We start from the raw sequence: 21,623 nt of genomic DNA, 5'->3' as shown, positions 1-21,623 counted from the left end.
AAATCTTATTGGTTGCCCTAAAAAAAGGTCAAGTTTTAAACCAGTTTTCTTTTTTTTTAATAAACTTAACCCACAGAATGTTTATTGATGAAGACTGTTGTAAAATGTAGCATAAATATTATTGTTTTCCCTGGACTATTACTACTTGCTGCTATGATAAATGCATTTTGTGCAATTGTAATAGCTCTCTGTGCCATCATTAGGCATGTGCATTGTGCATCAGGAGGATACCTATGAGCTGTGTTAAACTGTGAAGCATATGCAATGCTGGCTACATGGGCTATCCGAAGCCATGAATATGTGATGGACCTTTCCAGATACCTGACTGTGAAATTGTTTGTGGAATGACACTGTAAGGTGTTCAGCATGCATATGAATTGGTTACAAATGCATTTTTAATAATGATCTAGCTACACAATGGATTGTATTAAATGATATATGAGCAGTGCAGATGTGGCCATCTATTTGCCAGAAATGAATTATTTATTGTGCTGTATATTTTTCAAACGCCGTTAGATCTCTGCTGTGGATAAATTACATAGAGGTTGCTAGGTTACAGCTATTATTTTTTATTTTTACACAAAGCATAAATGTAAACTAGCTTTCCAATACTGCCTTTATTTATGCCTGTTTATTGAATACAGCATATTATGCGTAATTTTCTATTTAGGCGCTGACATATGTAGGACAGTCCTGTTTGTAACTCTATGTGGCTGTTATGTTCACAAGTATCACTATGCTATTTTCTATACAAGTATTTTTATAGACTCATGATATGTAGTCTGCTTTGATCTTCAGAATGTAGGATTATTGACCTTGAACTATATATTTCATCCAGAAAATCAAGCATTTTTTTAGTTTGGCGTGATCATATAATCAATATAATCAGCAGGTCAGATTGATAGTGCAGTTTCCTATTATGTCTCTAACCTCGGCCGTCTTTCATTTTGTGATAAAACACAAAAGCAGATAAACAGAGAAGCCAGGAAGCCTCACAATTGAAAAACACAGTTCAAAACCTAAAGTTATAACAATGAAAGCTGAACACCAAGCTAAAGCTTCTTTAAACAGCATGTAACTGTTGTAGACATTAAAGGAGTGATAAATGAAATTCTAAATTCTAAAAAAAAATTATAATTTGCAAAAAAACAGCAATATCTATCTATCTATCTATCTATCTATCTATCTATCTATCTATCTATCTATCTATCTATCTATCTATCTATCTATCTATCTCTATATACTAAAACACCAGAAATTATGAAAAGTTTCTTAATAAACATCAAAATGTTATCTCCTTATAGGATTATCTAAAGTCTTACGTACTCCCCTTCCATCCCCATCTGATATGCCTTAATATTTGGGATCCTTTTTTAACTGGAACCCACACGGACTCGATCCCCAGATGATAGTTTGGGGTGGAGTGCTGTACAGATGCATGTACTACAGGGACTGCAGTATACATGGTAGATTCTCAAAAGAGACATCCTTGACTGGTTGCCTGTGCATGAGAACCATCTAGCTATTAATAACGCGTAAGGGTTTTACTGTTGGTGTACATAAAATAGGGAAGAGTAGCATCCCTTAAAACAAAAATCTAGAACGTATGTAACCTATACAAGTCTAATGATTAGAGATAAACCCTGTTTGATCAAGTAAGGGTAGTGATTATTCATGCCAACCTCCTGAAGAGTTTTTTACTTCTGCCTTAAATGTATATGGGGCGGAAGTCTTGAGGGACTGTGTGAACAAAGTCAGGTTTAGGGATCAACAACATGCTTGTCTAATATTTTTTTCTGGAAATGTATTACCAAGTATGTGATTGAAAAACTGCTCTAGTGGTGGGATAAAAATTGGGATTAGTTCTTAAAAAATAAGAATCATTTGATGTTTTGATTGAAGATCTCATCCTGTACAAGAAGCATTAGAGTAACAATTTTTTTTATCTCGGAAAGCCTGGGATAAGGTTTTTTATGTTCATTTGAAGTTGTACAGAATTTTTATTTTTTTATAGATGCTCTCATGGGGAGTTCTACAGTTTGTAAGACATGGGAGGATAGAAGGTTATGAGCTACTTTTCAAGCAAATATTTTCAAGGTAGCAAGGTTAAAGAAATATCAGTAATGAGTAATAAATTCACCACCCAAAAGTTCACAAGATAACAGTTAATTAATCAATCCAGTTAACAGTCTAATACCATCTAAAATAATGTGTAACACTAATAACTGATCAATCCAATGATCCATGTAATGTTATATGCGGTGGTTCCAAACAGATCATCCACGGTGCAAACCCTAGTTTGCTCTATGAAACCAAATAAACAAAACAATGGAATAAAAAGAGAGTGAAAACAAATAAAAAAATAACTTTTCAAAAAGAGCCTGTAGTTTTTGAGAAAATCAATTTTAAAAATGCAAATGGAGAATGTTTTTTAAACTCAAAAAAGCTATTTTCCTTTGCATTTTCAAAATCGATTATTTGAAAAACCTTTTTGACTTATTTCCACTACTCCCCTTAACATACTGTACATAGCAATTTTGGTGGCATTTATGGAGGTTTTTATTATTAACTGCTAAAGTCAGCATGAAATTATGCAAAATTGTGAATTAACAGTTCCTGAACATACCATTTATCTGTATATTCCTGAATGTATGGATGACGAGTCACTGCTGTTCTTTCTTTGGGTTGGCTATACATTTGATGGCTCAGCACATCTTGTTTTGTTAATACGACTACATATACATTTTTCTAGGTGTAATTATTGTGCAATATAAGCTTAGTTTCAGACCACAACAAGATTTTTTTGTTGTCAACTAGTATAGAACAACATGGTGCAATCTCTAGGGCGAAGAAGCATAGGATATTCCATGATACTCTATGAAGGTGTACACTGAATACACGCAGATAAAACATGTCTTTTGGTAAGATGAAGTCAGATACTCTCCAGGGCCATTAAGACTTGAGCTTTATTCCATCATTACAATTCCAATAAATAGTAGATGCAAAAGCTATATAGAGGTTACAAAAGGAGGTGAAAAGTCAATGGTGTATGCCAATGCTTGCTTTTTCAAGAATTCTGCAGCACCACAAATCATTCATTTGTACATTATAGAAAATATTTTTATTTGGTTCATTGGCAAGTGGTCCAGTGTCCTTATTGTATTCTGGATAGACTGCATTCATTAATTTGATAAATGTTTTTATAATGCTTTTTATATAATTTATTAATACCATAGTAAAGTGTTTTGATTTTTAAGAGTCTTTCTTTATTCCTTATCATAGCCAATTCAATTAGCTTATCCCTTATGACACCTGTATGCATCACAAAGAGAGATAAAAGTTAGATTTAGAATTACTCTTAATTAAGAAATATTCCTAGAGCGTCTCCTCTAATGTGAGACGACACAAGGGATTAACTAACAATAAGACATTAACATAACAGGAATAAGGATTGCTTGCCATTGCTAATAGAATAATGACACTTCCACTAGACGGTGTCAGGTCAAAGGCAAGTGGACATGTTGATGCAGGTCCAGTTTTCTGGTGAAGTGAGGATAATAAAGGTGGCCACACACCATAAAATTTATTTATACGTCTTTTCAATTTAAGAAGAACAATCAATTTATTTTCTGATTTGATTGTAATATTTAAAAAACATGGCCAATGTATCACATATGTGTGATCAGTTTTTCTCAACTATGAAGAAACGTACATCATTCAATCTACTGAAAACTGTACAGAAATTTCCACTGCTCACAATTGAGTTTTATCAATAAGATTTGTCAGTTGAAAAATAACAAAGCTTTCCATTTTTAGCATGTTAATGAATTTCTGTAAAATGTGATCCTTTATTGTGTGGTGTTTGGCCATTTTGAGAGATAGCCCAGTCTGGACTATGTGTTTTGAGAGAGGTATCATGGGCAGATTTCCTACAGATTTCTCTTTGATATGTAGTATAACATACATAAAGGCTAATTTGTTGCTTTTGGTGCCTTTCTATGTGCACTCAATATTTTGTTTGTTGAATGTATGTACCTGCAGTAAAGGGCTCTGCTCCACAAGTTTTGATTTTTACCTATGTATCATCCACCTGAACCAGTGACAAGGTGTTATTCTCTTAACTGTGTTTAGAACGCTTATTTTAAACACCACATGAAAAGATGCCCTATATAAAGACATTTATAATAAATGCACTCTTCACATCCCAGTATGATGCAAACATATGTAATTTATTAAGGACTTATCCAACACAAAATATGTTAAAAACAGTTGATGAAAACCACCTTCTTAATCCAAATGTAATTGGAAATCCCTGCAGCAGCAGAACAATAAAGTGACAAACATATGTGTATACAAGTAAATTGGGACTAATCTTTGTGCAAAAATGCTTATATTGCACAACCCTCAAAAACAATTTATGCAAAAATGCCAGAACATATTTAGTGTACACTAATAATCCTATGGCATGGCCAAGCATTTAATGCATTTAAAATGCTGGTGCTTAGGCAAAGATTCAGCATGGCACACACTTAAGGTACCCATACCTCTAGCGATGATGGACAGATTCGACCAAGAGATAAATCTAATCAAATCTGCTTAGAGAGAGATCTTTCGGCTGCCCATATACCGCAGGCTGATTCCCAATTAATTTCATGCTGAAATTGATCATGAATTGGCCTAGTGACACCGCATCCGACAGCCCCGCCGACCCATCATTGTCCGCCCTAATGTTTAACCTGCGCCCCGATGCCCAGTGCAGGCTATACATTACCTGTCCGAGGCCTCCACTTGCTCCAGGCTCCCTCTGTTGTCCATACACGTGCTCCCCACGTGGTTGCTTAGTAACGGTGCGTGTGTGACATCAGACATCACACACACACCCACGTTACTAGGCAACCACGTGGTGTGTGTGAATGGACAGAGGAGGGAGCATGGAGCAAGTGGAGGCTGCGGACAGGTAATGTATAGCGTGTTCATCATAACCGCCGTGCACCTGGTAGAGCAAGTTGGCCCTACATCTCTCAGCATGTCAGAATGATTACTGCAACCAATTTTGGCCCAAAATTGGTTGCATTGTCAGTTGGGCATGCACTTGGCAGCACCAATTTTAATCCGATTTTGATTACAATAATCGATTTGGATAGTCGATCGTCTGATGTATGGACACCTTTAGTCAGGATTAAGCTCTGTTCAGCTGCTAAATGTGTTCTCAAGTTTCAAATGACTCCATACAGTCTCCACTGCTTCCATTGTAGTTATACATGTGAACAGGGATACAGTATCATAAGACCTCCAGACATCTAAAGATACATCAAAAGAGATGGGCAAATGGAAATAAGACTGACATGGAGAAGATCAAGACAAACTTAAGTAATTACAAAATCACATAGCCAAGGAGAATCTTGGTATGTATTGCTAGGCAGATCATGAGGTTTTCTTTTGATCTTCTCAGTGCATGTTTCTTTTCAGCATGCTACTCAGAACTGTATGCCTTTGAAATCTATTTTGGGATTTTATAAATGGTAGCTTCTTTTACCAACATATTCAGGTGGGCTAATATACTCTATTCAAACTGTACCTTAGATTAAATCAATTTGAAAAAAAAACAATGTGATGATGCATTAAATGTATGTGAAGATAATTAATAACAGTAAGAATTTGCTATCGTCTGTGTTTTTTTTAAAATTTGCATTATGTATGTGTATGTATACTTTATGTATGTAATTTTAACTCATACCCACATTGACTTAAGCCATGTAAAGTTACGAGAGTACCCTGTAGACTGTGGATTCTTTAACAATAAAATTCTACATCAACTACAATAATACATTTGGGGTCTATGGAGTTTCTTCTATGGAATTGCCCTCCAATCCTACAGACAGACAAATATTGAGAGGAGTTCTACTATACTCAGGCTATTGGGGCAGATATGTCAGGGTCCACTTTTTAGGGAGTGGAAAGTGTGGTAGCACCTTACAAGGGGCCAGGAACTGTCTGCTTTTTTGAGAGAAATACAATGAACAATTATACTACAGACCAGGGTCTATCTGAATGCACAACGGTATGGGATTTTTTTTCTATATTCTTTATTCCTAGTCATGTCCCTCCTTCTGCACTAACAAGTTCCTATTTTCCCATCCTCTGCACTAAAATTCAGTTCTGGCTTTAGAGATTTTTATGCACAACCTCTCAGGAGAATACTTATGCCTCAACTACCAAAGTTACAGTGGCATGAACTGCTTTTAAAAAATGTATATTTACTCTTTTTTTTCTGCTATGCACTCTCAATAATATACCACCATGGTGATGGGACAGGCGGAACAAGTACTTTTGAGAAAGCTCATTGTCAGTGAACATAGCCTGAAGCTGTGCTCATTAGTGTGTGGGTGCACTGGGCACCAGCCTTAATGGCAATGTAGTGGGGCCACCTACAGTATGAGATCATACGCCTTGGTCAGTGATTAACCAGAATTTCAGGTGATGAACATCTGGTTCTGGGAGTACTAAAATAAAATAAAAACAAGGATGTGCATTTTAGTATACAACTTTTTTTAAACTTTTTTTATTAGATATGCTATAACCCCGTCCTGACAGCCTTATGGTGGCCACTAATGATCCAACCTTTTTCATCCAATCTTTCCATTTCTATCTAATATAGGGGAACTGCCTGAATTTTCCATTCAATATATTCACTCAGTTTACCCTTATCCTACACAGATTTGGTAAGATTGGATGAAATAGATTGGATCATTAGTGGCCACCTTAACACTGATTGGCAGTGGTAGGGAGGCAGCTACAGGACCGCCTAATGCCAATTGGCGTCAGCTCCTGTAGACAGAGACTAGTGGGGATTGCATCCCCGCTGAGTTACGGAATGGAGCTCAGTAAAAAAACTGTCTCGTGTTCGAAGCTGGCAGGCTGTTAGGGAAAAAAAACCCTGTTATTTTAGTTTGTACAGAGCTGCAATCTAGCACAGCGCTGTACTGGGGACAGCCCTGTCACTTGGCTGTCCCCTGGAGTGGCTAACAATCAGATCCCTCTCATAGTCTGATCAGAGGTGATCCTAGTGCTGGATCTCAGAGGGAGGGATGGAAGGGGGAAGGAGAGACATTTAAACAAATAACATATTGGCCTCAATTCACTAAGCTTTATCAAACACTTTATCGAACGTTTGATAATTTACCTCATAGGTAAAATCTAATTTTGAATTCACCAAGGTGTTATATATTTATCAAATGTTTTATTGATAAAATTCAAAATTAGATTTTACCTATGAGGTAAATTATCAAACGTTTGATAAGGTGTTTGATAAGGCTTAGTGAATTGAGGCCATTGTATATAAAAAAAACTTTTAAAATTAATTTTAAAAAAATGACACAGCAGCAGCAATCAGATGCCACCAACAGAAAGCTCTGTTGGTGGGCAGAAAAGGAGGTTAGATTCATTTGACTGCTAAGTTGTATGGCCCTTAAATAAACTGTTTAAGCTGCAGAGTGCAGATTGGTAAAATATAGTCTGGTCACTAGGGAAGTGTACGTCTGTGGTCCTCAAGTGGTTAAGCAGCAACACTCCTAGAAAACACTTTTAGCCTTATGTATTAAAATTATTTTAAAGAAAATTATGTGTGTTACCTATTGCTTTAAACTGTGGTTTTTGCAGTGCTGGTTTATAAAGCATGAAATCTGACAACTTTTGATAACAAGAATAATATTACTTTAGAGAACACTTCATCCATGATCCCCTGCTCTAGAAATAAAGAATTGCTTTAAATCTCAACAACTTCATATGAAATATAACTGTAATCTGTTATTTTATTTTATGTGTTGCATTTAAAGTAAACCTAAGATGGCCAACAGGGGTGTATTTATACTTACCTGGGGCTTCCTCATCGGGGATGACCAGAGAAGATTAGAAGATAACCGAGCGACCAGAGGGAGCGGCGCAGGAGCCCAGGAGCCAATGCTAACAGAGTGAGATGCATCGTGCAATTAGCACAACTCATGGTACATGAGTAATGTAAGTGTTGCTATGGTATTTCAGGTTAAGCTAGTACTGTGCTTTACCATCACAGGTAGTTCCCGACTTACGAACGCCCGACATACGAACAAACTGCAAATACGAATGGCTTGCCAACCCGTCGTGATGACGTCATCCCGCCGCGCGCAGTCGGTGACTTCCTGTCCAGAGATACTATAAGTGGTTTTCTTACTTGTAAAGCAGCCACTTTGGGACTGCACGGGTACAGTAGAAGGAAGTGAGTCAGACAGACTCACTACACAACACGGCAGAAAGAGAGCAGCCAGCTTTGTGAATGCTGTCTCTTTCTCCTCCCATCTCATCAGGATTTGCTGTGGTCTTGCTGCCTGTGATCTGACCACCAAAGGGCAAGTAGATTTGCATATTTGCAAGTATCATCCAGTTTGCTCTCAGCACATAACATGCATCTCTACAATCACCATTAAACAGTTTTTAGCCTTCCTATTATGCAGCTAGTGTGATTCATTACTGCCAACCAAAGTAATAATGTTCTGCATTCACAGAAGATAAACTACTTAGCTTGGGCCTCATGCTCCTATCTTTATGATGGGGGCAGGCGCGGAGCTAGGGGGGGTCGGGGTAGGACAAGTGCCCCGGGGCGCCAGGTCCCCGAGGGCGCCCAGCTGAGCTGCAGGGGTTTTTTGGGGAGGGGGGGAGGGGAGCAGCACAGAGAAGAGGGAGAGCTGTGCGGACGGCGAGGAAGGGGGGCAATCTCCCCCCTCCTTCCCTCACCATAGGTGCTCTCCCTCCCTCGCTCTCCCCTCCATTACTGTCTGGGTGGCTGGCGCAGCGGGCGGAACTCACCTCCATCTTGCTCCAGCGCCGGAAGTTCGAGTGCGCAGCCGCTGCTCTGGACCAGACCAGAGTAGCGGCAGATCCATCCGGTGCTGCGACGAGACGGAGGTAAGTTCCGCCCGCCGCTGCCAGCCACCCGGACAGTAATGGAGGGGAGAGCGAGGAAGGGAGAGCACCTAAGGTGAGGGAAGGAGGGGGGAGATTGCCCCCCTTCCCCGCCGTCCGCACAGCTCTCCCTCTTCTCTGCACTGTTCCCCTCCTGCTGGGGGGGACACCTGGCTACCTACTCTGGGGACATATACCCCTGCCTACATATACTGGGGACACATATACACCTGGCTACCTATTCTAGGGACAGATACCCCTGCCTACATATACTGGGGACACATATACACCTGCCTACATATACTGGGCATATATACCCCTGACTATATATACTGGGCACATATACCCCTGACTATATATACTGGGCACATATACCCCTGCCTACATATACTGGGCACATATAACCCTGACTACATATACTGGGCATATATACCCCTGACTATATATACTGGGCACATATACCCCTGACTATATATACTGGGCACATATTATACCCCTGGCTATATATACCCCTGGCTACATATACTGGGTACATATAACCCCCTGACTACGTATACTGGGCACATATACACCTGGCAACATATACTGGGCGCATATACACCTGGCAACATATACTGGGCACATATACACCTGGCAACATATACTGGGCACATATACACCTGGCTACATATACTGGGCACTTAAACACTTGGCTACATATACTGGGCACATATACCCCTGGCTACATATACTGGGCACATATACCCCTGGCTACATATACTGGGCACATATACCCCTGGCTACATATACTGGGCACATATACCCCTGGCTACATATACTGGGCACATATACCCCCGGCTACATATACTGGGCACATATACCGACTACCTATACAGGGGACATATACACCCCACTACATATACTGGGCACATATACCCCTGACTATATATACTGGGGACATATACCCCTGACTACATATACTGGGGACATATACCCCTGGCTATATGTACTGAGAACATATACACCTGCCTACATATACTGGGCATATATACCCCTGCCTACATATACTGGGCACATATACCCCTGGCTACATATACTGGGGACACATACCCCTGCCTACATATACTGGGCACATATACCCCTGGCTACCTGTTCTGTGGACATCTCAACCCCTGGCTACCTGTTCTGGGGACATCTATACTGCTGGCCACCTATTCTGGGGACACCTATAGACCTGGGGCTACCTATTTTTGGGGAACCACTGCTGTCAGATTGAGTGTATTTTGGGGAACTGCTGCCAGGTGAGAGGTGTCTACCATATTAAGGGGGCATTCTGCCTATTTATGTGAAATGCTGTCTATTTATGTGCCTTATGACTGTTGAATTTGTCTTGTTGTGGGCCTCAAGATCGCTGAATTTGTCTTGTTGGGGGCCTCATGATTGCTAAATTTGTCTTGTTGGGGGCCTCATGATTGCTGAGTTGGTCATGTTGGGGGCCTCATGTTTGCTAATGATTGCAGAATTTGTCTTGATGGGGTGGGGTCATGATTGCTGAATCTGTCTTGGAACATGCTGGAAGGTACATACTGAGGGAGGTTGGGTGAGCGTAAGCCTGCTAACCTCCATGTACATTTGTCTACACCCATAACCACGCCCACATTTGGCCACGTCCCTTCACCTTAGGGGGTGCATTAATAGTCTTTGTCCCCGGGCGCTGAAAACCCTAGCTACGCCTCTGGATGGGGGGAGGGTAAATGGGACTCAGGCACCAACAGAGGCTAGCCAGGTGACTAGTATCTTCAGTCTACAGTAATCAGAACACCAACCAACCTCAACCTACAATCCATAACCTGAATCCAGCCCACTGCCTATTTTTGCCCCAATTCTGCAGAAATCTGCATGTAGGAGTCTGATGGGGGAGGGGGGGGAGAGATGCAGAAGGAGATACAGAGGGACACAAGGGCAGAGGTGGCACAGAGAGGGATACTAGAGGTACAGGGGACAAAGTTGGCACAATGTTCCGACTTAAGAATGGATTCAGGTTAATAAACAACCTCCAGTCCCTATCTCGTTCGTTAACTGGGGACTACCTGTAACCATGTACCATGGATCACAAATAATAGCACAATGAGTGGTACTCTGCTGGCATAAGAACTGGTAACCTTGCCATACTCTGCCTGAACATGTCAATATTGCTGCCAGAACATGCATCAGTCCCAATATGTGAGTCTTTCTTGTCACAAATTGAATCTATACATGGCTTTAATTTACCCATGGACATGTTTGATTTAGATTCACCTTACTGTTAATGATATTTTTTAAGGTTAATACCTTGCAAATAATTATGGCAAAGGAGTGATGTCACTGCTGCGCAATCCCTGTAAGTTGGCACTTTAAAAATTAATAACATAAATAATGAAGTGGATGATTTCATTTTGTGTAAGACCATTTGTTATTTCTTATGTCAACAAACATCCTGTGAAGTATTATAGAAGTATTACCTAGCAAAATCTATTGACCTTTGTTTCCTGCTTGTGTTTACTGGTAGAAGATTTAGTTTACAGAAAGTGTAAGCAGTGTCCCCCTGTGAAATGTTACGCTACAGCTTATTTACAATGTACCTCTCTTTACAATTAAATAGCTTATTTACTTTTGCCTTTGCAGCATAATTTTTTTAGCTTAATAAAATGATTTCCTCTTACACCACACATGGGAAATCAGATGGCGCCAACTGTCAGTAGGTTATTATATAGCTATTTAAACTTACCCCATCCAAGGCACAGGAAGCGTTTTCTTATGACCCTTGTTCTGATTTTCCCTGTAACTGCCATATATGACTGCCAAGCTTCTGTTAAAACCCAACAAAAGGATGCCAGGAAAAAGAAGTGAAGGAAAGCTGTCGTCATGGTGCAAATACCCTTTAAAAAAAACAACAACAGAAAAATACATTACTACAAGCAAATAAGCTACAGGCTTACTTTTAAGTAAAAAAAATAACTTGCTGTTTTACCACTATACAGACATATGAGAATACCTCATTTTAAGTAAGGGTTGTGTGTATAATTTGAAGGTGAATGATTATATTATTACATATTTAAGTACTGTAATTGAACATAAACTGCTCTAATTGGATTTCACAGGCATTATTATCATTATTATTGATTTATAAAGCGCCAACATACCGTATATACTCACATATAAACTGACCTGCAAATAAGAGGTACCCACTTTTCCTTTAGAAACCAGGAAAAAGTTATTGACTCACGTATATAAGCCCCCTCCCTAGTGGCCAGATGTGCCCCCAGTACAAGTTAGCCCCCCTCCCCATAGCCAGATGTGCCCCAAGGATGTTACAGCTGTGTCTCAAGACATCAATAGATGGCATCACAGATATGAGACAGAGCGATTGCCACATAGGAAGAATCCCCAATCATTGCAACGCTGACATGTTGCTTGCATGCTCTGCTCCACAAGCCAGGGGACACAGATAGTCTTGAGCAGCACACTCTGCACACCATGTTGCAGGGGATGGGGGGCATGGACACAGCAGGAAGCCAGCTGGCAACAGCATATTGACTAGTGCATGATCATTACGCTCCTGTGCCGGTCACAAAACCCGCTCCACCATCGGTTCTGTTCCACTGACTTGCATATAAGCTGAGGGGGGTAACCTTTCAGCACATTTTTTCCACTGAAAAATTAGTCTTATACACAAGTATATAAGGTATTCTGTGGTGCTGTACAAAGTAAGAAACAATCATGGGGTAAAAAATAATACAGACAATGGTATTCACAAATATACAAAATACAGTTGGTACAAAATACAGAATTGGTACAAAGAATAGAATTGGTAATTACAATGATAAAATGAATATGAATAAATGTGTGCCAAATTCCAAGACACAAAAGAGTGAGAGAGCTCTGCCCATGTGAGCCTACAATCTAACAGTATAACCCTGATCCCCATTATACCCTATACCAGTAAATGTAACACATACTTCAACAGATGCAGATTCAGTGTCTGCCGATTAAAGTAAAACGTTGTAATTTGATCCTCCCCTTTGTCACATGACTGCCTATGGCAGATAAGCCCATTTGAAAGCACAGGCTGTAAACAATACGTACAGTGGGTTGCAAAAGTATTCGGTCCCTTGAAGTTTTCCAAATTTTGTCACATTACTGCCACAAACATGCATCAATTTTATTGGAATTCCACATGAAAGACCAATACAAAGTGGTGTACACGTGAGAAGTGGATCGAAAATCATACATCATTCCAAACATTTTTTACAAATAAATAACTGCAAAGTGGGGTGTGCGTAATTGTTCGGCCCCCTGAGTCAATACTTTGTAGAACCACCTTTTGCTGCAATTACAGCTGCCAGTCTTTTAGGGTATGTCTCTACCAGCTTTGCACATCTAGAGACTGAAATCCTTGCCCATTCTTCTTTGCAAAACAGCTCCAGCTCAGTCAGCTTAGATGGAAAGCGTTTGTGAACAGCAGTTTTCAGATCTTGCCACAGATTCTCGATTGGATTTAGATCTGGACTTTGACTGGTCCATTCTAACACATAGATATGTTTTGTTTTAAACCATTCCATTGTTGCCCTGGCTTTATGTTTAGGGTCATTGTCCTGCTGAAAGGTGAACATCCGCCCCAGTCTCAAGTCTTTTGCAGTCTTCAAGAGGTTTTCTTCCAAGTTTGCCCTGTATTTGGCTCAATCCATCTTCCCATCAACTCTTACCAGCTTCCCTGTCCCTGCTGAAGAGATGTACCCCCCGAGCATGATGCTGCCACCACCATATTTGACAGTGGGGATGGTGTGTTCAGAGTGATGTGCAGTGTTAGTTTTCTGACACACATAGCGTTTTGCACTTTGGCCAAAAAGTTCCATTTTGGTCTCATCTGACCAGAGCACCTTCTTCCACATGGTTGCTGTGTCCCCCACATGGCTTGTGGCAAACTGCAAACGGGAATTCTTATGCTTTCTGTTAACGATGCCTTTCTTCTTGCCACTCTTCCATAAAGGCCAACTTTGTACAGTGCATGACTAATAGTTGTCCTATGGACAGAGTCTCCCACCTGAGCTGTAGATCTCTGCAGCTCGTCCAGAGTCACCATGGGCCTCTTGACTGCATTTCTGATCAGCGCTCTCCTTGTTCGGCCTGTGAGTTTAGGTGGATGGCCTTGTCTTGGTAGGTTTACAGTTGTGCCATACTCCTTCCATTTCTGAATGATTGCTTGAACAGTGCTAGGTGGGATGTTCAAGGCTTTGGAAATATTTTTGTAGCCTAAGCCGGCTTTAAATTTCTCAATAACCTGATCCCTGACATGTCTTGTGTGTTCTTTGGACTTCACGGTGTTGTTGCTCCCAATATTCTCTTAGACAACCTCTGAGGCCCTCACAGAGCAGTATTTGTACTGACATTAGATTACACACAGGTACACTCTATTTTGTCATTAGCACTCATCAGGCAATGTCTATAGGCAACTGACTGCACTCAGATCAAAGGGGGCCAAATAATTATGCACACACCACGTTGCAGTTATTTATTTGTAAAAAATGTTTGGAATCATGTATGATTTTCGTTCCACTTCTCATGTGTACACCACTTTGTGTTGGTCTTTCATGTGGAATTCCAATAAAATTGATTCATGTTTGTGGCAGTAATATGACAAAATGTGGAAAACGTCAAGGGAGCCGAATACTTTTGCAAGCCACTGTATTTTAGGATTTGTATCAGCTGTAACAAATACATGTTTTTTGTTTAAAGGTTATTATGCTGTTGTGTATATTTTAAAGCAGAGAGGAGTTCTGAGTTCAGGTCCACTTTAAGTATACTCAGAAATTGGTACTTGGTGGAATAACCTGATTTGCAATAACTATTTTTATGCATTTTTTCTCATTGCTGTTGGATAACTTCATACTCCTCTTTCTTTCTTTCTTTCTTTCTTTCTTTCTTTCTTTCTTTCTTTCTTTCTTTCTTTCTTTCTTTCTTTCTTTCTTTCTTTCTTTCTTCACAGAATTAAGTAGTATGCAACTGCTATGTAGGGATGGTATTAATGGACAATAATCACCACCCATTCTTACTGATCAGGACATCTGTCTGCGAATATTGATCTTGAATTTTATGTAGCTATTCTTGCTATGTGTGTCACAATCTTTGTCTGTTCTTTCCAAATTTACATTTGTTATTTATGTTAGTTTACACTTAAAGTGTACCAGAGACAAACAATACCTGGGGCTTCCTCCATCCCCACCCAGCCTTCTCCAGCTCCGGTACCAAATCCTGTAACTTTGGCCAGTCGCAAGCAGTCTGAGCATGTGCAGTGCACCCCCTCTGTCTCTCTCCGGTGGAGAATAGTACTGCACCTGCGCTCGTGCGGATGGGGTTGGAGGAAGCTCCAGGTATGCAGTGGCTGGAAGATGTAATGGTTAAGGGCTCTAAATCTTGGCTCTGCCTGTTCAGTAAGCCAGCACCTATTCAGTAGGAGACCTTAGGCAAGTCTCCCTAACACTGCTACTGCCTATAGAGAGCGTCCTAGTGGCTACAGCTCTGGCGCTTTGAGTCAGCCAGGAGAAAAGCGCAATATAAATGTTATTTGTCTTGTGTCTTGTATGTATAAAACTTTGACTATTGCTCGTCTCTGGTTTCCTTTAATATGTAAAATCTTATGGTTTTAAATTAAACTAAACATAAACCATGGTAAGTAGAACATTTCAGCATACACACATACACACATTTCAGTGTTGTTTTTGCAGAGCCAGTACTTCTGACGTAAATAGCTGATTTCTTCCATGAAAGTGTTATCACAGTGATAGACTTGTCATAAGCATTTGACAATGACAGTTTCTGAACACGACTGTGGCAACCTATGCCTAATTATTTTGGCCTGTATTTTTTTCTACTACTTTGTGACAAAATTCTCTACTTATAGGTGTGCTGATTAAAATTTAGAATTATAGATTTAATCTCAGAAATAAAATGATTCAGGCTTATCCACAGGAATTCTATTCATGCAAGTTTTCTACATCCTAAACTAAAGGTATTAAAACATTGTGTGTGTGCGTGTGTGTTAATAACAGTTACAGCATTCAGTAGACAAATTTAAAATACTAGCTATAAACGTAAGACTAGATAGAAAATATCTTTGTGCTCATTCCAATTTCTTACCATCTTTCACAAGTGCTTATCACTGCTGTCTGGCAAGACCAATCCAAATCCAGGAGAAATTAAACTAAGCTGGGGAGAAGAGGGGTTCAATAGCCACATAGTTTTCCACTGCATTGGAAAATACAATACTAGTGTTTAAATTGAGGTTCAATGCATCTCAGCTGAAAGTGAATCAATACTGAGTGTGCAGCATGGTAGGAATCAATCAGTTTCCTGCTGGCATGGTTCAGTCAGCTCGTCATCTTGGACCATGTGCCATATGTGTATGTCTACTGTAGCTTTTGAGTATATAATGTCACTCTTTGTCTGTGCTGGGTTGATAAGTACCCACGAAGACTGGGAAAAGAGTTGCCTTGCTAAATGAGAGGAAATGATTTCCACATTAGCCTCCCCACCTCTGACTTACAATAGTACACAAGCTACTATTATTGACAGAACAGTGTGAGTAGGAAAATCCTTAAAGAAAATGTTGGTGTATTTTATTTATTTTAAAGCTAGAACATCACTGTAAAGTTCACTTCAGTATATTGCAAATGGCTACTCTTTTTTTTTTTTTTGGAAGACCAATAACTCATGAACCATACATATTGCTTATCCCACGAGGCAAGAGCAAGACAACATTTTATGAAAATTATCAATGGGTACTATCAGCCAACAGTCACTGGCATAGACCTTGGCAAGACAATTCCTGTGTCTAACAGGCTGCTACCAGGAACTGTGCAGTGAGGCTAGAATAATGTAAGACTGCTTAAAACATTTTACAGTATTTGCAAGATTATTTTTTTAATTCATAATGTGAATATATTTAGATGCGGAACAGGAATATGTATGGCATGAGCAGAGCTTCTGACATTAGTTAGATTTAGCGCAGTATAGTATAGCTTATTGTAAAGGTAAAACTAGATTTCTGAATCTATTTCAGCTTTGTGATACTGATTTCATTGACAAGTTTAGTGCTTTTTCACAATCCTAACTGATTATCTTATCAATAAATAATCTTTTTGACTCCTAAAGCCTGATACATACCTTCCATTTTGATTAGCCAATCAATGACCAATTTTTCCTCCTCCATGTAGTATGAGAGCATATCTACACAATGGGCTCTATTCACAAAACTTCTCATACATGTCTATTTATCACCCAATTGATAAAAATAACTCTTTAGCACATTTACAAGCAAAATAATCACTCAAAGCAAGTTGTTCCCGATAAACTTTATTTCAATATTACTTTTCTTACCTTAATTATATCATGTTTTTGCTCTTTGGAAGCTTAAACATGTAACATAGATAAGGTGAAAACAGATGAAAAAGCTTTGTGAATCATGCCCATTCTGTTCATAGTATTTAAAATCTGCCAGCCCTCAAAGTACATGCAGTTAGTAAAATTGGCCAATCATTGGGTAATAAAAATTGGAGGTGTGTAGCCAGCTTTACTAACTTAATGTTAACCCTTTTCTTACACCTAAATATATTCCACCCTTAACATTGACCCTTCCTGATGCCTCTTACCTAATGTCACAACTGTTACTGACAACCTCAAACCTCCCCTGTAAACCATAACACATTCATGATGTCTCATTTTAACTTTAATACCTTCATGATGTCTGACTCCAACCTCCACCCTTTCTAATATCTAACCTCAGCCTTCTAACCCTAACAATTAAAAACAACCTTTCCCTACCCTCAAGCCCAGCCTTCCCAAATTATGTCTAACCCTAACCATTATCTTAAACTTGTACCTCTCCCCTGTTGTCTCTAATGCTCAGCATTTCAACAGCCAACTAACAGCACTATCTGGCACAGCACTGCAGCTCTATAATAGCCAAACGATAGTGCCAAAATTAAGCAACCTACCATTGGTAAACCTATCTTTTGAACAGAGTACCAAATTACATGAACTGAAAATACTGTTCCAAGTCAGAATATGCAGTAGATACTTCAGTTCACAGTAAGGAAGTGTCAATTATGAAGCCATGATATGTCACCCAGCAAACAATTTTGCTCTGAGATAGGTAGAAAAAAAAACAATGTTTTGTAAAAAATAATACCTTTTAATGGCTAACTGATAGAGTTAAATTATGCAAGCTTTCTGCGATCTAGTTGCTCTGAGATAGGAAATGGGTATTCTGTATATATTAATAATTTTGTAATTAGACCATTTACTAGTGAATAGTTTCTCAATAGTCTCTCTGTGGTTAAGGTAAATCGTACAGTATATCACAAAATAAGGTTACCAACAATTTATGTGGAGGCTTTGTTTTAAATAGTTTTAATAATATTGGAAAATACAGAATTTTGAATCCCCATTGTACATGATAGATGGGAAGAAAAATCTCCGTTTTATCACCCTGGGATTATACAATGATTTAAGTACCAGAAATGCTGTTTTTAGCAGTCTTTCAAAGCATATTAGACAGAAAACAGTATTCAAAGATAAGCTGCAATGACTGATTTAGCTATGAATACACTTTTTAACACATTCTGGACTTGCCCTTTATATCACTGGATCAAGCTGCCTACAGATACAAACTATTTGGCCTTCATGAATGTGTGGTATGCAAAAGCATAGCTTATACCAGAAGCAAGGAAGAAGGTCATGACAATAAGGTCATGGAAAATCACCTCTAAAGCAGCCTCCACTGATAAGAAGATTTTTATGTGTCTATACTGTAAACAAGCAGCTTTGGAAGCACAGTTGGCCATGATGGTCACAAACAAATAATTAATTTGACTCCACCAATTTCCTAAAATAAGGAGCAATATTTTGTTTTTTGAATTAGTGCTTGATGTAATGACATACTGTACAGCCATGGCCAAAATTGTTGGCACCCCATGTTTTACTATACACGTGTTTATCCCCTATGTGTGTATTGGAACAAAACTAAAAAAAAGGAGGGAAGAAAAGCAAATTGGACATAATGTCACACAGAATTCCAAAAATGAGCTGGATAAAATTATTGGCACCCTTAACTTAATATCTGGTTGCACACTCTTTGGAGAAAAAAAAAATCTGTTGCCTCCTATAACCATCAATAAGCTTCTTACACCTCTCACCAGTAATTTTGGACCACTCTTTCTTCGCAGCTGCTCCAGGTCTCTCTTATTGGAAGGGCACCCTTTCCCAGCAGAAATTTTAAGATCTCTCCACATGTGTTCAATGGGATTTAGATCTGGACTCATTGCTGGCCACTTCAGAACTCCCAAGCTCTTTGTTGCCATCCATTTCTGGGTGTTTTTTAACATATGTTTGGGGTCATTGTCCTGCTCAAAGATCCAAGATTTCAGACGCAACCCAGCTTTCTGACACTGGGCTCTACAGAGCGACCCGAAATCCTTTGGTAATCCTCAGATTTTATGATGCTTTACATATTCAAGGCCCTCAGTGCCAGAGGCAGCAAAACAACCCCAAAACATCATTGAACCTCTACCATATTTTACTGTAGGTACTGTGTTCTTTTTTTGCAGGCCTCATTCCATTTTCTGTAAACAGTATAATGATGTGCTTTACCAAAAAGCTCTATCTCGATCTCATCTGTCCACAAGACATTTTTCCAGAAGGATTTTGGCTTACTCAAGTAAATGTTGGCAAACTGTAGTCTTATCTTTATGTCTCTGTATCAGCAGTGGGGTCCTCCTGGGCCTCCTGCCATAGCGTTTCATTTCATTTAAATGTCGATGGACAGTTGACGCTGACACTGATGCATTGCAACCCTTCATCATTTTCTATTCCGTCTACGCACAGGGAGATTAGCTACACTGTCATGGGTTCTTGATAATGTTGCACACTGTGGACAAAAGCAAATCTAGATCTCTGGAGATGGACTTGTAACTTTGAGATTGTTGATATTTTCCACAATTTTGGTTCTTAAATTCTCAGACAGTTCTCTTCCCCTCTTTCTGTTGTCCATGCTTAGTGTTGTACACACATACACACAATGCAAAGACTAAGTGAACTCCTCTCCTTTTTATCAGATTTCAGATGTTGTTTTCAAATTGCCCCCTTCTGTTACTTGCCCCAGGTGAGTTTAAAGGAGCATCACATGCTTGAAACAATCTTATTTATCCAGAATTTTGAAAGGGTGCCAATAATTTTGTCCAGCCCATTTTTGGAGTTTTGTATGACATAATGTCCAATTTGCTTTTTTTCTCCCGTTTTTGTTTTGTTCCAATATACACAAAGGGATTAAACATGTGTATAGAGAAATAATTGATTTTCTGAAAAAAAAATCTGGGGTGCCAACAATTTTGCCCATGACTGTATAAATTCCTTTAAAGTGTTACAGCGCTTATACAAAAGTATTATTTAATGTCTTCAAATAAGGGACCTGATTAATAAAGCAAAATACCTTCATTAGGTGCTTTGCCTCATTTTTCTGATACAGGATATTGGCCTCAATTCCCTAAGCTTCTCTCCTGTCTTTAATAACGTTTCTAGAGTTATCACCATGGTGATAAGGCATGTCGTATTCAGGAAACATTTTACCTCAGGCAAACCTAAAGTTAACTCTTCTGTCTTTAAGTTAACTCTTCAATCCTTAAAATAACTCCAGAGTTAAAGACAGGCTGTTTATTAACTGCGTGTGAAAATAACTACAGAGGAGGTAAATCAACTACAGAGGAGGTAAATTAACTACAGAGGAGGTAACTTAAGGAATGAAGAGATAAGATAACTCTCTTACTGTGTGGTGGCAAGTTTTCTCTTGCCTTATTATCTCCAGCATGATCTTAGTGAATTGAGGCCAATGTCTCTAGTATGTTTAGTATAATCTGGTATACTTTGTTTATACTCACAGTACACAAGCTTAGAACACATTCTAAACTATTGCACTAAAAATGAATGATGACTGAAAGATCTGTGCTTTCTGTGCACACGCTCTTTGGCACACAGCCATTTGACATCTGTTGATACCTGTGCACACCATCAAGTATGGCCGATAGTAGGCCTAATGGATCGACTATGTTTTGCATGGAAATATGACCTGTGGCAGAGGGGAGGAAGAAATTAAAGGAGACAAAGCCTGCAAGCCTGTGCATGTGCTGTAAGGACCTACAGACTTCCTTTTCCAGGTCACAGCATGACTTTGTGTTGGGAGTCGCCATTTCAATGCAATCTATACCAGGCAAATTGTGACGTTCATGGATCTAGATGGGCCAGTGAGTGTGTACTAATTCCCAAATAGACATGGGAATGCTGATAAGCATACCCAGCGCCTCTGCTCAGGGTGCCTTTAAGTATAAGTACTCTAAGAGATTAAGGAAACATTGGTGTATTACTACATTATAAGAGAAGCATTTTTATTTGTTGACCTCTATCAGACATACAAAGCTGCTTTATTTATAGAAAACATGAGAACTTTGTAAGTCTAAAATGCGTCAGCAGTTATAATTGTTCTAAGCTGTAAACCAAGGCAGACTCATTTCAACGTAGGAGGTAAAAAACAAAGCTTCAATCCAGGGAATTTCTGTTTTCATAGATAAAAAATAATAAAATATGTTTTTTAGAGATAGAAATGTGATACCACAAAGCTG

At 39.2% G+C, this 21,623-nt stretch overlaps 1 protein-coding gene across 5 annotated transcripts in view; it reads right to left on the bottom strand.

The window, feature by feature from the left end:
* Nucleotides 1–21,623, bottom strand: part of ADGRB3 (adhesion G protein-coupled receptor B3) — a 1,235,185-nt gene that overhangs the window by 127,348 nt on the left and 1,086,214 nt on the right. For all 5 annotated transcript variants that reach the window (XM_068281444.1, XM_068281441.1, XM_068281445.1 and 2 more), the window contains one exon: nucleotides 11,684–11,834. In XM_068281444.1, the coding sequence (XP_068137545.1) occupies nucleotides 11,684–11,834 (151 nt within the window). The remainder of the gene's footprint in view (nucleotides 1–11,683; nucleotides 11,835–21,623) is intronic.

This window comes from Hyperolius riggenbachi, chromosome 4 (assembly GCF_040937935.1).
Source record: "Hyperolius riggenbachi isolate aHypRig1 chromosome 4, aHypRig1.pri, whole genome shotgun sequence".
NCBI lineage: Eukaryota > Metazoa > Chordata > Amphibia > Anura > Hyperoliidae > Hyperolius > Hyperolius riggenbachi.
Note: the sequence above shows the minus strand (reverse complement) of the source record. Positions and strands in the feature narration are given on the sequence as shown.